The sequence below is a fragment of the Callospermophilus lateralis genome, chromosome 6 (genome assembly GCF_048772815.1).
Source record: "Callospermophilus lateralis isolate mCalLat2 chromosome 6, mCalLat2.hap1, whole genome shotgun sequence".
NCBI classification, from domain to species: Eukaryota; Metazoa; Chordata; class Mammalia; order Rodentia; family Sciuridae; genus Callospermophilus; species Callospermophilus lateralis.
Window position 1 is genome coordinate 14,814,805 of NC_135310.1, and position 17,556 is coordinate 14,832,360.

The 17,556-nt window shown below is 33.2% G+C and overlaps 1 protein-coding gene across 1 annotated transcript in view; it reads left to right on the forward strand.

Annotated features, from left to right (window-relative positions):
- Syne1 (spectrin repeat containing nuclear envelope protein 1) overlaps nucleotides 1-17,556 on the forward strand; it is a 421,786-nt gene that overhangs the window by 95,114 nt on the left and 309,116 nt on the right. The window contains exons 5-9 of the mRNA XM_076858120.2: nucleotides 2,440-2,532; nucleotides 3,499-3,677; nucleotides 8,108-8,304; nucleotides 13,234-13,343; nucleotides 16,622-16,672. Of these exons, the coding sequence (XP_076714235.2) occupies nucleotides 2,440-2,532; nucleotides 3,499-3,677; nucleotides 8,108-8,304; nucleotides 13,234-13,343; nucleotides 16,622-16,672 (630 nt within the window). The remainder of the gene's footprint in view (nucleotides 1-2,439; nucleotides 2,533-3,498; nucleotides 3,678-8,107; nucleotides 8,305-13,233; nucleotides 13,344-16,621; nucleotides 16,673-17,556) is intronic.

Consider the following 17,556-nt stretch of genomic DNA (forward strand, 5'->3'; position numbering starts at 1 on the left):
CTGCAGTGTGCTTGAATTAGCAATTTTTAATAATTATGTTCTATTGTTATTGTGTAACACACATGAGCTCATGTGCACGTGCATACACACACATACACACACACACACACACACACGCACATCCTGCTTTACTTTATTTATTTATTTTTTAATTTTGGGGAGACATTACCATGATTCTAAGAGTAAAAAACACAGTAGTAAAAATTTTTCTGATCTCTTTTCTTCCATCCCCATTCCCTGGCCTCTAACTCGATTTCCCACCTCTCCTAATCAATCTCTCTTGTTTCTTTTCAAATAAGATGTGTGTGCATATGCCCGCTCCTTTCCTACATGAAGGGTAGGATTCCATAGGTGTTTTTTCTGTGTTTTTTTTTTTTTGAAGTGTATCTTGATAATCACCCCAAATCGGTTCATGACTATTTCCACGATTCATTTTTAACAGCTGCATAGTATGCTGTTATCTGGATGTGTCACTGTTTGTTCAGCCACTCTTGTGAGTGGGCACTGAGGTTGTTTCTAAGATTTTTCAAACACTAAGTGGAACTAATAACTATGTTAAAAGTACTTTCATCTTACTAGAGGCATGTATTTTCTAGGTAGAACCCTAGAAGTGTGTTTGCCAGGTCAAAAAGTGTATGTGTATTTTTCTTAGATACCGCCATATTTCCCTCCAAAAGGGCCTCATCAATCCTCTTAGATTTAGCTTTTTCTACCTTGTGGAAATTTAATATGTCTGTACTTGGCAATAGCAAAACCAGCTTTATAAACAGGTATCCATATACTTCTGGAAAAGGGAATAATTTGATTACTTCCTAACATCTACATGTACTAAGTTAATTCATTCACTTTATAAATGTACAAAACAGGAACTTGAAAAAAACTTAGATCCTGACCCTTAAATAACTTACGTTTTGAAAAGTTGGCAATGCAGTGAATTAGGATAAAGTTGTTAGTCTTGCAAACTTCTTGCCCTACACAGATTCTAGGAACTAGGACCATGTTAGAAAAATACTTTTATCTCCTTATACAATATTGGGAAGTGTTTGCAAATCACTCTAACTTCATTATTATTGGAGAGCTTACCCTCTTCTTGCTCACCCTTTGTTAGCTTTTCATAGAAAGCAGAGTAAAGCCTTATGGAACAGGATATTAGAGGCTTCCAGGATATTAAGTCTGCCATTTCCATTGTATAACAAGAATGCTTTAATTCATTCTGAGAAATATTTATTGGTTAGAACGGAAAAAACAAATTTCCTCTTGTTAATTAATATCTTGGAGAAAACTGTGCAGACTTAATCTATGAAAGGCATTCTTTCTGAGGACTCTTCCCATTGAAGATTTTCTCCCACAAGATCCATTTTCACAGAAAAACTGGAGAAAATAAAAAATAAAAAATACAGGAATCATATTTCTAAAGTTAACATTTGCCCTAGACACAAAGTATTACAGTTGAATATATGATAAACATTTTAAAAAGTAAACAATTCATAAACTTCTGAACTTTATATTAATCACACACCTCATGAAATCTTAGCTTAGCTACATGCCTGAGGAGTATGTCATTATTTTTTTAATTCATAATTTGTTTATGAAAAAAGATGCTGAACAATTATTTCTTATATGCTATAGATATTGATGGATATAGAAGTTCATTTTGCTTGAACTTAAGAAACAACCTTTTTAATAATTGAGAGAACATAAAAAATGAATAATTAAGGGCATTTGTAGACAGATTGGAATCTAAGAAAAATGCTTTATAGTACATTGCCCCCAAACTAAATGCCAACGATCTCTATTTTACTATTTCTTGGCTTTACTTTGTTTTTTGAAATTTATTCTCAATGTTATGCTCTAAATTTACTATCTTTTATTCCTTTTGAACAAATAATGCTGATTTTGGAAGGTTATTTTATGTATGTATATCATCTTCTTCCTTTGTTTTACATGTCAGTCCATGTACAGAGGATCACCGGTTAGTACAAATTTTAGAATTTTTAATTCCTGGTTTTTATAGGTAAAAGAGAACATAAGTTTCATGCTATTTGGTAGAAAACTTAAAAGTAAGTGCATCTTCTTAAGCTACTCTTCATGGTTTCTTTTTAGTCAACCTTTTAATGTAAAGAATAACCATTTTTTTTTGTTCGGAAATTTTTGTTGATAATTCCTTGCATGATGTTATATATTTTTTTAAAATTTTAAATTTAAAAAGTTTTTGAAATCAGTTTTTTAGTTGTTACATTTTGTGCACCTAACAAATGCACCAGAAAGTTTCACTGAAACCATGTGTGCATGTGTGTTCACGGCTCACCCTACTTACTCTTGTGTACCACCTCATGACCTCAAACCTTACTGGTGTCTAATAAAGTTCTAATTATTGTGTAATTAAATGGGTTGTAATATTTCTAGTACACTACTAATGCAGTTTTTCTTTTTAAACAGATTAAACTAGTCAACATTAACTCCACTGATATAGCTGATGGCCGACCATCAATAGTTCTTGGATTGGTGTGGACCATTATTCTATATTTCCAGGTATTGTGCTACAGTTTCTTTTTCAGTTGATGTTATATCACAGAAGGAAATGGTAGTAGACATTTTAATAATGTCCTCTTTTCCCGTAGGTTAGGGCAATCCTTAGCTTAGCAGATATGTTACCTTCACTCATAACAGGGTGTTTGGTTGCAAGAGAATTTCCTCTTCTCTCTTGAAACCCTCCAATCCAAAATACTCCAATAGAGGTACCCACTCTGAAAAGTAGGTCAGTCTCAATGGAGGTGGATATAGGCATAGAAGGAGTTCGGGAATTTTTTTCTTTTTTTCTATGGGAGTAGTTCTAAGCTCCAGGGGGGGCATATTAACCACCATTCCATGCAGAATAATTGTTCTAAACATTAGGTTTTATTTTATTAGTTGTATCAGTCATTTTCCATTTTTACAACAAAATAACTGAGGCTGGGTAACTTATAAAGAAGAATATTTAACTTACACTTTGGGTAACTGAAAGACCAGTTCTGATGACGTCTGGTGGCTGTATCACATCAGGGCAGATGGCATCATGTCTTGTGCCAGAGGGAGAGATCACAGATCACAGGGTGAGACAGGAAGCCAGAGAGACCAGGAAAGTTCCAGACTAACAGTGCCCTCATGAGAACTAACCAACATCCTAGTGCAGCTCCCTAATGACTAGGCTCAAACTCCTAAAGGGCCAGCACCTCCCAAAATTGCTACACAGAGGACCAGGCTTCCAACATATGAATTTTCAGGTGACAAGCTCAGATCACATCTAAACCAGACATCAATTCATTCATGCATTCAACAAATATTTGTGACTGTAAGATAGATATAGGGGCACAGTGAGCACAAAGAGGGATAAAATGTCCTCTTGTGCCCTATAAGAGCTCACATTTCAATGTCATTTTTTATTGGGAAAAGTATATTCCAAGGATAGAAAATCAAAGATGATTCTTATGTTTTTGCTCTCTGTTAACTCGTAATTAGATTGAAGAGTTGACCAGCAACCTGCCACAGCTACAGTCTCTGTCCAGCAGTGCCTCTTCGGTGGATAGCATCGTCAGCTCTGAGACCGCCAGCCCACCAAGCAAGCGCAAGGTGGCTACCAAGATCCAAGGAAATGCCAAGAAAGCTCTATTAAAATGGGTGCAGTACACAGCAGGCAAGTAAGTATCAATGGTTTGTTTGAATTTGGAACCCTGTGATAATTTGAGTTATCGATTTATCGCTTATTACACCTTCTAATGGTTGCAAAATTTGAAAAGATATTTGAATGAATGACTTTTGCTTTAGCTCTTATTTCACTGTCCTTGAACTAAAATGTAAACATAAGCTCATCACTGATACTCCAAGAAAATGCTGTAATAAAATGAATTCTTTCTTCGTTCATGTGATTGGGCCTGATTGATTAAACTGATCAATTTTTCACTTTTGATTAGTGGCCTGAGGGCTAATTCTAATCAGATCATTATTTAGATTTTCTGTTCCTATTAAATAATGTTTGCACAAATAAAGTACAAGCTCAAACTTGATTATCTCTTCAAAATACTCTTGAATTTGATTTAATAATAATGTTAAGAAAGGTCCACATTCTGAAAAACATTGTATTTGTTTCCAGTCCCTGAAATTTTCTAGCAATTTTATTTTTTAATTTTTACCCTTTGTTCTTATGTCTATAACATAGATTCCTTTGTCAACTCTTGCTTTATGAATTGAACTTTAAATTTATCTGTACATACATTTTGTTATGATGGTAGATGGAAGATTACTCTCTTCAAAAAAGTACCTTCTCATAGCAATTCCAATGGGATATCCCGTTGATCATAGCAATATTTTGTGGTCTGATGTGGTCACTGTCAAGTTTCTTCACATAAAAATTGTGCATTTGTTTGATTTTCTTAAATAGCGTGAAATATTAACTAACTTTCTATCTTGTTTTACTTGATTGAATCTAATCTGAATATGATTATCTACTTTGGGAAAACAGTTGTAAATAAGTACTTATTATAAAATACTGTGGTGCTAAAACATAGAGAGCTCTATTTTTAAAATGTTTGAAGAGCAAAAATAAGGAGAGAAAAATCAAAAATAGAGAAGATGTAATTAGTATTACTAATTTATGTAGGTTTGTTTAGCTTTTAAAGTGTGTTAGTTGTTTTCTAATTTTAGGTTTATACTTATGATTCAGTGCAGCCAAAAATATTCTGAAAGCAAATTTGTGTGACTCTTTAGACTCTATAGTAGAAATTAAAATTAAAAATCCTTCCCATAATATTGGTGCACTATTTGATTATAAACACATTGGACCTTACTAATCTTCATTGTAACTTAACTGGACAGGGAAAAGAAATGTCCTGGGTGGAAAACTGATGACCACTTGCTGACATTTGTCACAATGCTATTGCATTTACACTTTGTAATAATTTAATGTGCTCTTCTATTGTCCATTGCCCCACACAGCATTAAACTAATAAAAAATAAGTTGATTTTTATTTAATAACATAGTGGCTTGAGGTTAACTCAAATTTAATGCTGTGGGAGTCATCCTAGATCGAATTTAGTTTCACACATACTGTGTTGGGTTTCTAAGATATGCAGAGATATGCTAACAGTGCAAAGTCATTCCTACAACTTATATGTTTGTGACATCAGTTTAAGTTGTATTTTCCTTATCTGTATAAATGTCTAATATCATGGTCCCCAGGGGTGTCTACCCATCAATATACCAATCAGATCCATTTCTGGGGTAACTGTGTAAACTGTAGAGTTTGGAAAGGTGACTCTTTGTCATGAAAATCTGTAAGGACACATGACATTTATGCCACCAAATTGTTGATAATTGTTGTGAAGCTTCCTTTTACATGCTCCCTGTGTACACTTTTTAAGCAACTTCTTACCTGACATGGATAGAAGACTTTAGGTTCTGTATCCATTTCAATATGTGCATGACAACTTTCCTGAAATTGTTATTATCTTATGGGGGACTCTGTAGTCTGGATCACTCTCACAGGACTCTCACAGCCAATGGGAAGTGGGAAATTAGAAAATATTTAGAAAGCACCTGACTGATTGCTAGAGTGTATTCACTATCTTCACACGAAGTTTAAAGAGATTTGAGAAATGAGTCAAAAACTGTGTTAGTAAAACAAAATCATGAAGCCCTTTCTATTTTCTTAGCCAATTTCATGGACTGCTAGTACATATTCTCAGAAATAAAAGCACTAAGTTAAACCATTTGCATACCTATTATTAACTAAGAAGAACGATTATGTTTTAACACAGAAATAAATCAGATAAACAAACAAATGAAGATATGAACACCCCAAATCATTCAAAATTACCTGAAGTAAATGTAGAGCTGTTTTAGTCAGCTTTTGCAGTGTTGTGAACAAAGCACCCAACTAGAACAGCTATAGAGGAGGAAAAGTTTATTTGAGGGCTCGTCATTTCAGAGGTCTCAGTCCATAAACAGCTGGCTCCATTCCTCAGGGTTCAAGGTGACTCCAGACATCATGGTGGAAGAGGTGGTGTAAGGGAAGCAGTTCACATGATGATCAGGGAGCAGAGAGTGAGACTCCACTCTGCCAAACACAAAATACATACCCCAGAGCCACATCCCCAATTCCAACCTTCTTCAACCTCACTCTGTCATTTTGGTTGCCACTCAGTTAATCCCTATGCAGTTATTAATTCATTGATTGGATTAAGACTGTCACAACCCAGTCATTTCTCCTCTGAACCTGCTTACATTGTCTTACATGTGAGCTTTTGGGGGACACCTCACATCCAAACCATAACATAGTAAAGACCAGAATTGCCTGTAAACTGACCACATTTCATCACTTAAGTAATACACAAGTTTTCCTTGGGTTTATAAGATTCTAAAAGGAGAAGTTTGAACTAAAGCCAGAACTTTTGAGAAATATTAACTACTACTTTGATGTAATAAGAAATGGTGTGTATCTTTACACACACACATACACACACACACACACACACACATATTATACATGTATATTTATTTCAGCAAATGCAAAAGGAAAAATGCATTGAAACATTTTATTGATTCCAAGATAGTAAATATTTAAGAAAACATTTTAAATATTTCTTTTAAAATATCTGAAACAATAAAAAAGTTCAAGGAAACATTAAATAACATGGTGATTATTTATTAGCTAGATGTTTATTTGTGCCTTGTTTTATTATGTTAGAAACTAATATGAAGTGGCTTAAAGAGTCAGGAATATTTATAAATGAGAAAATGTGAGCGAGGAAAAATATAGGTAGAAAAGTAAGATGAAGAGGAAATATACAAATGAAAAGATAATAAGGACAAACTTTTCAACCTGTATGGATATTAGATGTCTGCTCAAAGAATTTGTATCCATACTGCCAGAGACACAAGCTCTAGAAGAACCAAGAGCAGATTCGGGATTACAATTACTAAAGTTTTGGACACAGTTTTTAAAAAATATTTATTTGTAAAGCCAATGATTAGGTCCAGTGATGCTATTTTCAGCACATGATATTTTATGTGAACTGAATGCACTTTAGTAAAATGTGATTTAGAGTAAATCTAAAGTGTCCTGAGATAAATTTAAGGGAACTTAGCAATTTATTAATGAGTATGGTATAGTATTTTTTTATGGAAATTTTGAGAATTTGGTAAAACTCAAGTGATTTTTTTTAGGAACAACTATAAAGTGAATGACTAATTTTTTAAAAAGAATCTATTAGGTGACTTTATCCATGAATATTCCCTAACCAAGTAGTCGCATCTATAGGTTCTATATATAATCATGGGGTCTCACTGATGTTCACAATCATCTTTGCAACTCATTTTTGGAACTCCCTTTATAATTGAGAAATTGTATGTAGAAAAATCTCTCATGATTTTGCCTCATTTTTATTTCGAATCATAAAGTATTATTACCAGCTTGAACTGCTTTCCTAATTGTAACTGGCTTTGAACTTATCAAATCCATCACCAAAGAACAAAGATTTGTCTACAGAGTATTGCTCTCAAGATAATCCTAAAAAGAAAATTTTAAAGCAATTTGATTGGTGGGGCAATGAAGTTATCATCTGGAATTGTGTCAATTGTGGCTCTTTTGTGACTACTTTGTGTATCTGATCACATCCTTTTGCTTTTGTGTGCTCTGGTGTATTGGATATGATGTAGCCACATCATCTTAGTCTGTTAGAACCTTGGCCTATATGACGTACTGTTGTTTATCATTAAAAATGTGTTGGATAGAATTTCTTAAAAAACACACACTGGTTAATTCTTGTCACTTTTGGTGTTTTAAAAATATTGTCACACATTTTCCTCTAAATGTATCTCCCTTTCAAAAATAAATGTGAATTATGATTCAAATGGGCCATCTCAATTACTGAAAAAAATCTCATTAAAAACTATAAATTTTATTATCCTCTAAAATAATTTTTTTTGCTAAATTCCCCCTTCAAGGGAAAAAAATCATTTAACTGATATAGTGCATAATTGGCAATGAGCATTGGGTTTTGCATAAGATCTTAAAGAAAGTACTTGTGTCTATTCAGCATGTGACACTGTTTCTGTGTTTACCACACTAAGGCAGATCGGAATAGAAGTGAAAGATTTTGGGAGAAGTTGGAGAAGTGGAGTTGCCTTCCATTCCGTTATCCATGCCATTCGACCTGAGTTGGTGGACTTGGAAAAGGTGAAAGGCAGATCTAACAGAGAAAATCTGGAGGATGCTTTCACTATTGCTGAAACACAACTGGGCATTCCAAGACTGCTGGACCCTGAAGGTATGTTGAATAATTAATGACTGTTGCATACCTCCCTGTAGGCTATTTGTATGTATTAAACCCACAAATTGCATGACTCCTAAGGCTCTTTACAAGACAGAAAGCTGGAGAAAAGCAGCAAGAAATACTATCTTTCTGCAATAATTTTCTTCTGGATAAACATTTGCCACTGTATTTGGAAACAGAATATGGTACCATTGCTCCAAACAGCTCTTTGACATGGTGTAACAGCCACGAAAACTGAGCTTACTCAACTACCAAAGGGTGAAATGAAGGTGTTGGAAGTGTATGCAGGAGCAAAAAGTTACTCTAAAACCCAGAAGAAATAGATCATTACTAATCTAAGACCATATATTCAAAATGTCAGTCATTAGATACTTAGAAATGAAGGCATTCATCCAATGTTTTGGTGAAAGTAGCAGACTATCCAAACGGTTGACTACTATTTTCCATTCCAATTCTTTTGCATAATTTTTGTATGATTGTGAATTTTAAGACTTTTTTAAAATGAAGTTAACTTTTGTAAGTATTCAAAAGACAGTTATGATAAAACTGTAATAAAGTAGTAAGTTATTTTCATATTGAAGTAAAAGTATCAAAATGAATTTTCCAAATGTCATTCATAATTCTCTATTTGTGTTGGAAATTGTGGAAATTCCCATTAATGAATATATAAGTGTAATACACGGTGAAAAACAAGTTTTTCTAAAAGATTAGCTTTCAGAATGAATTCTCACAGCCCTAAAGCAAAGATGATGCCCTGGCATTTCCAAAAGAAAGAAATAGAAACCTGAGTGGGTTTCATCTGAGATGAAAGGCCCCATGGAGATCCCTTGCCACCTTAGGGTGCTGATTTGGGGCCCTACATTCACTCAAATAATTATGGAATTTCCATCTGTTTCCATACAAGAATGCCAAAGGGGAAACTACTATGCACACATCACAGCCATCAGCTGCAAGAGAGCTGAATCTCTTCATAGTGTAGGATGAGAGTATAAAGCATTCTTTGATGTCCACTGGAATAGAAGGTCTTAATACTTCTACTAATTCTCAGAAACGAGGTTGCTCAAATGCAAGGTTATCCCAGATAGAAGTAGATCTTCTGTTTTCCTAAAGAATTTTCCTCTTCAAAAGTAATTTAGCCAACTTGAATGTATAAACTTTTAGACATACAGAATAAATAGACCAATACCTATTGTAAAAGTTATTTTATAAGTTAGGCATATGTATATTGAATGGCACATACTATGTTATTCATATTATCATGTATTAAATTTTGCTTTTCTTTCCATGTTTCCACTTCATGAAATAGTTTCATTCCTTCTTCACATACCTCTTTAGTATTAGTATCAAGTATGACTGATCTTGTCACTTCTAAAATCACTTTTAAGTCATCTAAGAAATTCCAGGATCTTTGGGTTTTTTTTAGAATCCTACATTGATTGTCCCTAGAAATTACATCACAAATTAAAATAAATATTCATCAATTGTTATGTGTTTTAGGTTTGTTTGGTTTGGTTTTGGCTGTATACATTGTTCTTCAAAATGTCATCGCAGTTATTGACTTTTAAATGGGTATTTTAAAGATTTGTTTATAACATTTGGTACATTTTATTTATTCAGTCTTGTCCCCACATACAGTTACTGAATCTGTCAAAATTTTGGTGCCTTATTTATACCAATTTTATAGAGCAAATATCTGTAGATTTGAAACCACATGATTGAGATATTTTTCAGGCTGTGTCTCCCTCAAAAAGTACTTGATTATTCAAACTATTATAATTTATAATTTTTATTTTTAATTGCTTTTATTTTTTAAATACATGACAGCAGAATGCTCACTCTCCCTACCAGAATATGAGTCAGTCACCTTATATCAGAGAAAACATTCGCCATTTGTTTTTTTGGGATTGGTTAACTTCACTTAGCATTATCTTCTCCAAATGCATCCATTTACCTGCAAATGCCATGATTTTATTCTCTTTTATTGCTGAGTAATAAAAATATTATAATTTATTTTTAAAGGAAGAAATAAAATTGTCTTTGTTCAGCGATGACACAAATGTCTAGAAACAAAATTTTAGACCAAGATTGCAAGTCTAAAATTTTGTATCTAGACATTTTGTATCTAGAAGGTTAATATACAAAAGTGGATTGCTTTCCTATATACCAGCAATGAATACTTGGAATATGAAACTTAAAACACAATACCATTTATATTACTATGAAGGAAAAAGGTTCAAGTGCAAATTTTAAAAAATATATAAGATTTCATAAGGAAAACTACAGTGCAAATGAAGAAAGTCAAAGAATATCTTAAGAATGAGGAGATATTCCATATTCGTGAAGAGAGGAAGACTCAATTTTCAGATGTCAGTTCTTTTCAATTGTTTATTTATTTATTGTAACAAAAACTAAAAGTTTCAGCTTAATAGAAGTATATATGGCAGAATGGTAGACCAGAGGAAGTAAAGAGGTTGAGGTGGTGTGGGGGCTGTTGATAGCAAAGATTTCCTGAGGATTAGTCAGGAAAAGGGCAAGGTCACCACATAGCAGGAAGAATGAATTGATGAAAGAAATAACATTTCAAGCGAAAGGCAAAGGACAAAGGACAGACATGAAACAGATGGGGAAAGTAGTTAGATATTCAAGAGTTAATCATGATTTTCAGATTTTATGAGAAGAAAATTATTAATATACAAAGATTTCAATTTTTTTCTCTGTAAGCCTTCCAAGGAAGTCTTGCCTTGCTGTTCTAGTTGTGGGACTACTATTTTTATTTCTTTTTAGATATACATGACAGTGAAGTGTATTTGGGCATATTATATATACATGGAATATAACTTATTCTAATTGGGTTCCCATTCTTGTGGTTGTACATGATGTGGTATTTCATTGATCATGTAATCATATATGAACATAGGAAAGTTATTTCCAATTCATTCTACTATCTTTTCCATTCCCATCTCTTCTCCTTTCCCTTTACTCCCTTTATTCACCTTTGTCTAATCCAAAGAACTTCTATCCTCACCACACATAACACTTATTGTGTCTTAACATTCACATATCAGAAAGAACATTTGGCCTTTGGTTTTGGGAGACTGGTTTATTTTATTTAAAACAATAGTCTCCAGTCCCATTCATTTACTGGCAAATGCCATAATTTTACTCTTCTTTATGGATGAGTAATATTTTATTGTGTGTATATACCACATTTTCTTTATCCATTCACCTTTTGAAGTCATGAAATTCATTCGGGAAAATAAAAGGCCCAAAATATCCCCAGCTATTCTTAGTGAGAAAAGTGAAGCAAGAGGCATCACAATACCAGAACTTAAATTATACTACAGAGCTACTGTAACAAAAAAAGAATGGTATTGGTACATAAAAAGATATGAAGCCCAATGGTACTGAATAGAAACACAGAGACAAACATATATATATATATATATATATATATATATATATATATATATATATATAGTGTATACACACACACACACACACACACACATTTATCTCATGCTATACAAAGACACCATAAACATACATACATTGGAGAAAAGATAGTTTTCCAACAAACGGTGCTGGGAAACTGAACATCCATATGTAGTAGAATGAAATTTAACCCCTATCTCTCACCCTGCACAAAACTCAAAGTAGACCAAGGACTTAGGCATTAGACCAGAGACCCTGTGCCTACTATAAGAAAGGAAGGCCCAACTCTTCATCATGTCAGCTTAGGAACCAATTTCCTCAACAAGACTCCCAAACTGCAAGAAGTAAAATCAAGAATCAATAAATGGGATGGTATCAAAGTAAAAAGCTTCTTCACAGCAAAGAAAATAATCAAAAACATGCACAGAGAGGCTACAGAATGGGAGAAAGTCTTTGCCACCTGCACCTCAGATAGAGCATTAATCTCCAAGATATATAAAGAACTCAAAAAACTTAACACCAAAAAACCAAATGCTCCAATCGATAAATGAGCTAAGAAACTGAACAGATACTTCACAGAATAAGAAATAGGATCAATCAACAAAAAAGTGAAGAAATGTACAACATCTCTAGCAATTAGAGAAATGCAAATTAAATCTACACTGCGATTTCATCTCACTCCAGTCAAAATGGCAATTATCAAGAATGCAAGTAACAGTAAATATTGGTGAGGACATAGGGGGAAAGGCACACTCAAACATTGCTGGTGGGATTACAAATAGGTGCAACCATTCTGGAAAGCAGTATGGAGATTCTTCAGAAAACTTGAAATGGAACCACCATTTGACCCAATTATCCAGCTTCTTGGTATATACAAACGACTTAAAATCAGCATACCACAGTGACACAGCCACGTCAATGTTTACAGCATCTCAGTTCATAACAGCAAAGTATAGTAATTTAGAAAGAATGCCTCATAGTGAAAGGACCAAGAAATTAGATATATGACATGTCCCATTCTTCTCAAGCAAAGTTTAAATGGGCAGGGAAGTTGTCTGTATTTGTCCATATATTATGGTCTACAAGCTGTCATTTAACATCACATCTGCAAACATTTTTATATGCCCTGCTCTCCATAATTCTAAACTTTACATATTATTTGTATTTTATTAGCCAGACAGAATATCTGAATAACCATACAGAGTCTTTGATCTCTACTAAATTATTGATGAGACTATATAAATGGGACATCTATTACTTTTTTAAAAAGCTGTTTGTTAAAACACACCATCTTGAGTTATAAAATTCTTAACATGTTTCATTCAGACTAAATTGGTTTCCTTTCTTCCCCCAAATTTCTTAATAATAATTCTATTTTCTTTCTGCATTTAGGTCAGTTTTCTTGATATAATAGCTAGATTTTAAAACTTGCATTATTAAACTCCAGTGAATGCTAATTAATTTCTTCACATTTGATCTTGATTTTTCCAGATGTTGATGTGGATAAGCCAGATGAGAAGTCCATTATGACTTATGTGGCCCAGTTTCTGAAACATTATCCTGACGTCCACAATGCAGGCAGTGATGGGCTAGAGAACGATGTGAGTATCTGTTCCAAGTATTGCTGGTGTGCTCAGTGACAGTGGCTCAGGTTTGCATGGCTACTGTTTTCAAAAAGTTAAATTGGAATGCATTTTAATATGAGACCAATCGAGTAAGGAATAGATATCACCAAATGAAAAGGCAATTAGAGGAAAAGGTTTTGCTGGTTTGTATGTTGCTTATTAGAGCATTACTAATAAGTGCTAGATTTGCAATGCTGATGAATTAAACTGAGGAAAGCAGTATTGGGAACTCAGTTTTAGTAATTTGAGGATTGAAATAATTTTATGTCTATCACATTTGTACACATAGTTCTTGAGTCTCCTCATTCTGTCTGATCTGATGAAATCTAATTTTGACTTATAGATTCAATGTTATCTATTTACAGCAAGCATATGGAAGTAGGGCATAATTTTAAAAGTTGTAATTATTTGCTGTGGTTAGACTTTTCAGCTTTCAATAGTTTAAGTAAAATTTATATTTTTCTTACTGATCAAATCACATATGTTCAGCATCATAATTATTTTACATAAATTTGGGGAAAAAAGGAAAATTACCTTTATTTGACTTTCTAGATAGAACCTATGCTGGGAAAACATTAACATGTCAATGTTAATTCTCAACATTTTTCTTTGTCTATGTAGATTCATGATATTTTAAGAAAAATAGAATAATAATATCCATTCAATTTTAAACTTATTTTTCCATGAACATTATGAAGAATTAGGAAAGTCATCATTCATCATGTGTATGATTGCCCATGAATGGGAATGTAATGCAAAAATCCTCAGAGATGAAACATGCAAACTCCTGACACAAGCTGTCAGTATTTAGCCAAGTTTATCTGCTGGAAATTGTTAACTTCTCAATATCATAGATAACACTTTTATGAACAGTCTTTTTTTAATTTTAAACAATTTATTCTAATTAGTTATACATGATATGAACAGTCTTAAAGCTCTGTTATAAGATTCGTTCTTAGAAGTAGAATTCCTAGTCTAAACAAAATACAAATTTTAATTTTTTTAAAAATTTTTTTGAATTTCCGAGTTGAAAGTTTGCCCCATATTGCTCTCTATGCAGGAAAGCAAACTACTTATTCTCCCATTCTATAACAACTATGGTAATGGCCATTCTCCTAATAGTTCTGAAATCATACTCTATTCCTTTTAAATTATAAAGGGGTGGATTTACAGCTGAATTTATAATGAATCATAAAGCAAAATGACTGCAGGGAAAATAGCAAAAGGAATTTTCAAGATGTACCTCTCTGTATTGCCCTTATCTCAGCTAGACTTTGGAAACAGTTTGAGATCATGATGAAAGACAATAAGAAAAACAAAACTTAAAATATGTTTCCTAAAACCTCAGAAAAAGGTCTAACAAAGGAAAGGTCAGGGACGTATAAGGCCATATTGTCAAGCGGAAACAACCATTATACTAATAGAAATCAGTGGCTTCATGAAAGAATTAAAACACAGTTGACGTTACTATGGTTTTGGATACAGGTGTGCTGGTGCCTTAAATCTATAGTTTTAGAAAATGTTTCTTGTGTCTTGCCAGGATTCAGGCACAGGCACTGACTACCAGAGTAACTTATCCATAGTTAGTAAAGCAAACATTTCAGAGAAGTACACGAAAGGCTAAAGCAAAGACTTTGTGCATGCCAGCATTTTGGAGTCATTTGGGGATTTCAGAGTTTTGGCCATATATTTGGACCATGGATACTGCTTGATGAGTAAGAAACTATAATAAAACATATTAGACTCACCTCATCCAGCACAGAGAAAATCAGATTTCTATCTGATTTTTATATCTAAAGTTCTTGTATTACTCAGGTGGATTTATATCTGATTTGTTTTCTGTTTTAATTTCTCTGACATTTGTCATCTCAGATAAATACATCTTATGACTGAAAACATCTGAGAAACACAAGTAGTTGCTTTAGTGATTGCCTGTGAATAGGAATGTAATGCAAAAATCCTCAGAGAGATGAAACATGCAAACTCCTGACACAAGCTGTCAGTACACTTCATTAGAGTCTTATTATTAGGAGTTTAAGTTCATTATCAAGAAAATAAGTTTTGATCCTTTAAAAAAATATATCCCTTCCAACTTGTTCCTGAAGAAAGAATCCGCATGGCTTGTGTGTGTGTGTGTGTGTGTGTGTGTGTGTGTGTGTGTGGTGCTGGGGATTGAACCCAGGGCCTTGTGCATGAAAGGCAAGCACTCTACCAACTGAGCTATATCTCCATCCCCTCTACATGTCTTTTTTAGGGTTATTCAAAAATCAGTTTGGGGGAAAATAGATTTTAAGCTTTGTCTTTTTATGTGGTATTTGTAATGTCGGACATAAGCTTCTAAAACTGAATATTCTGAATAATTTTTAAAAATATTCTTAATGATGCAGAGCTTATGTGTGTTAATGTTGTTAATGGTCCCCTAATTGTATATTTAGTGAATTTTTAAGATTTTTATAGACCATGTATATTAGTGTGGCTAATACCATCTCCTTAAAATACTCAATATCTGCCTATTCAGGACTAAGAAAATCTCTTAGTACACTTTGAGAATCTTGGCATCAAGATACCTACCAGCATTCCAGATTTTTGTGTGCATTTGATTTCTGCATCATCTTTTATGAGTCTATTTGCATCAGTTATTTTGTGGCTATAATTTTAACTGTAATGTTCTATCTGGAAATATGTATTGTTGTGCCCTGCTTCAACCAGTAAAACTTATGAAGAAGCTTTTGAGATATTGCTTCAGTAATTAGTACTTTGTCATAAGTAAATGAAACAGTCCTGCTGGCTTATCTTCTGGCCCAATGAACTTTTATTTATTTTTTGCCATCCATCGTTCCATTGCAGCAGATACTACTGATGACTCTTAGAAGCAAACCACAGTCAACTGTGAGAGAGAGACAGAAACGTGTGTGCTGCTGGTTATCTATAGGGAGAATAAGAGTCCGTGTACCTCTTACTTACCTAGTTCTCCTAAAGTGTTTTAATGTTATTTCAAAACACATTGTGAACTGTATGTGTTGCCCCGCATAGCCATTTCAAGTTTTTTTTTTTTAATGCCATTTGCCACCAGATAACTACATTGACTTATTGGAAATTATAGAAAAAAGTCCTGAAGTAATTATACCCTTAAAATTATCAGCTATTAATCTATAGAAAAGATGCTTCTTCAGTGATTTTATTCTTGTTTTCTGTATAATTTTTATTCCTAATTTATAGTATGTTTCTATGTATTATTTTTTTCATATTGTTAGGAAATATTTCCAGTTTTCCCATCTTTTGCAATTTCTATCCAAAGTTTTAAGGTAAGATTTAAGTAACCTTGAATGAGTGATCTATTTTAAATATTCTACATTCTGTAGCTTGTTAGCCATTCCTTTGCATGTGTTGTCCTTATGTATACATTTCTTTTACTACCTTGGTCAATGTTAGTTCTTTTTCTTTCTAACAGAACAAATAACATGCATATGTTATTAAATATTAGCGACAGTCTAAATCACTCCCATGGATTTTTCCACTAATCTTCAATTATGAGACCACATCAATTAACTTCTTTTTAACACTTAACAGCACTAATAAAAAGAATTATATTAGCTATGTTTGGTTTCTTGAAATAAATCTTGAAACAAAGATTTATTTTTATGCCTTATAATATTAAGTAGGGAATAATCAAAAAAGGTGAGTATCACTTCATTTGTCAGTCTGAGGTTCCCCACATCTCTTTTTGCTCAGTAGTGAATTACATAGTTTAATAAAGGACATAATAGGTGCTAAAAATATTTGTGGACTGAATCACTTTAAATTCTTGCTTACATCTAAATTATTGAGTATTTATTCTACACATTAACTTTTTCAGATTTTTAAAAATATTTTACTTGGGCCTGGGGTTAACATCTAAGAGTACAGAAGACTTTATGTTAACATTGGAGTAGAAAATCAGAAGTACCAATTTCATGTCAAATATTAAATTAATTTTATTTTATGCTTCATGAAGCATAAGTTTGTGTTATTTTTTGCTTATTTGAGAGGCAGTGGGGAGAGAAACAGAGGGTAGTGGAGAGAATGGTAACTTAGCTCTTGGAACTTAGGTGATCTTTTGTGGCCAAATAGACCCCAGGTCTTTTGAATGCATGTGAAACTTACCAGTTGAGGAGAAGCCAGTAGACTAATGATTTCTGGGACTCTAAAT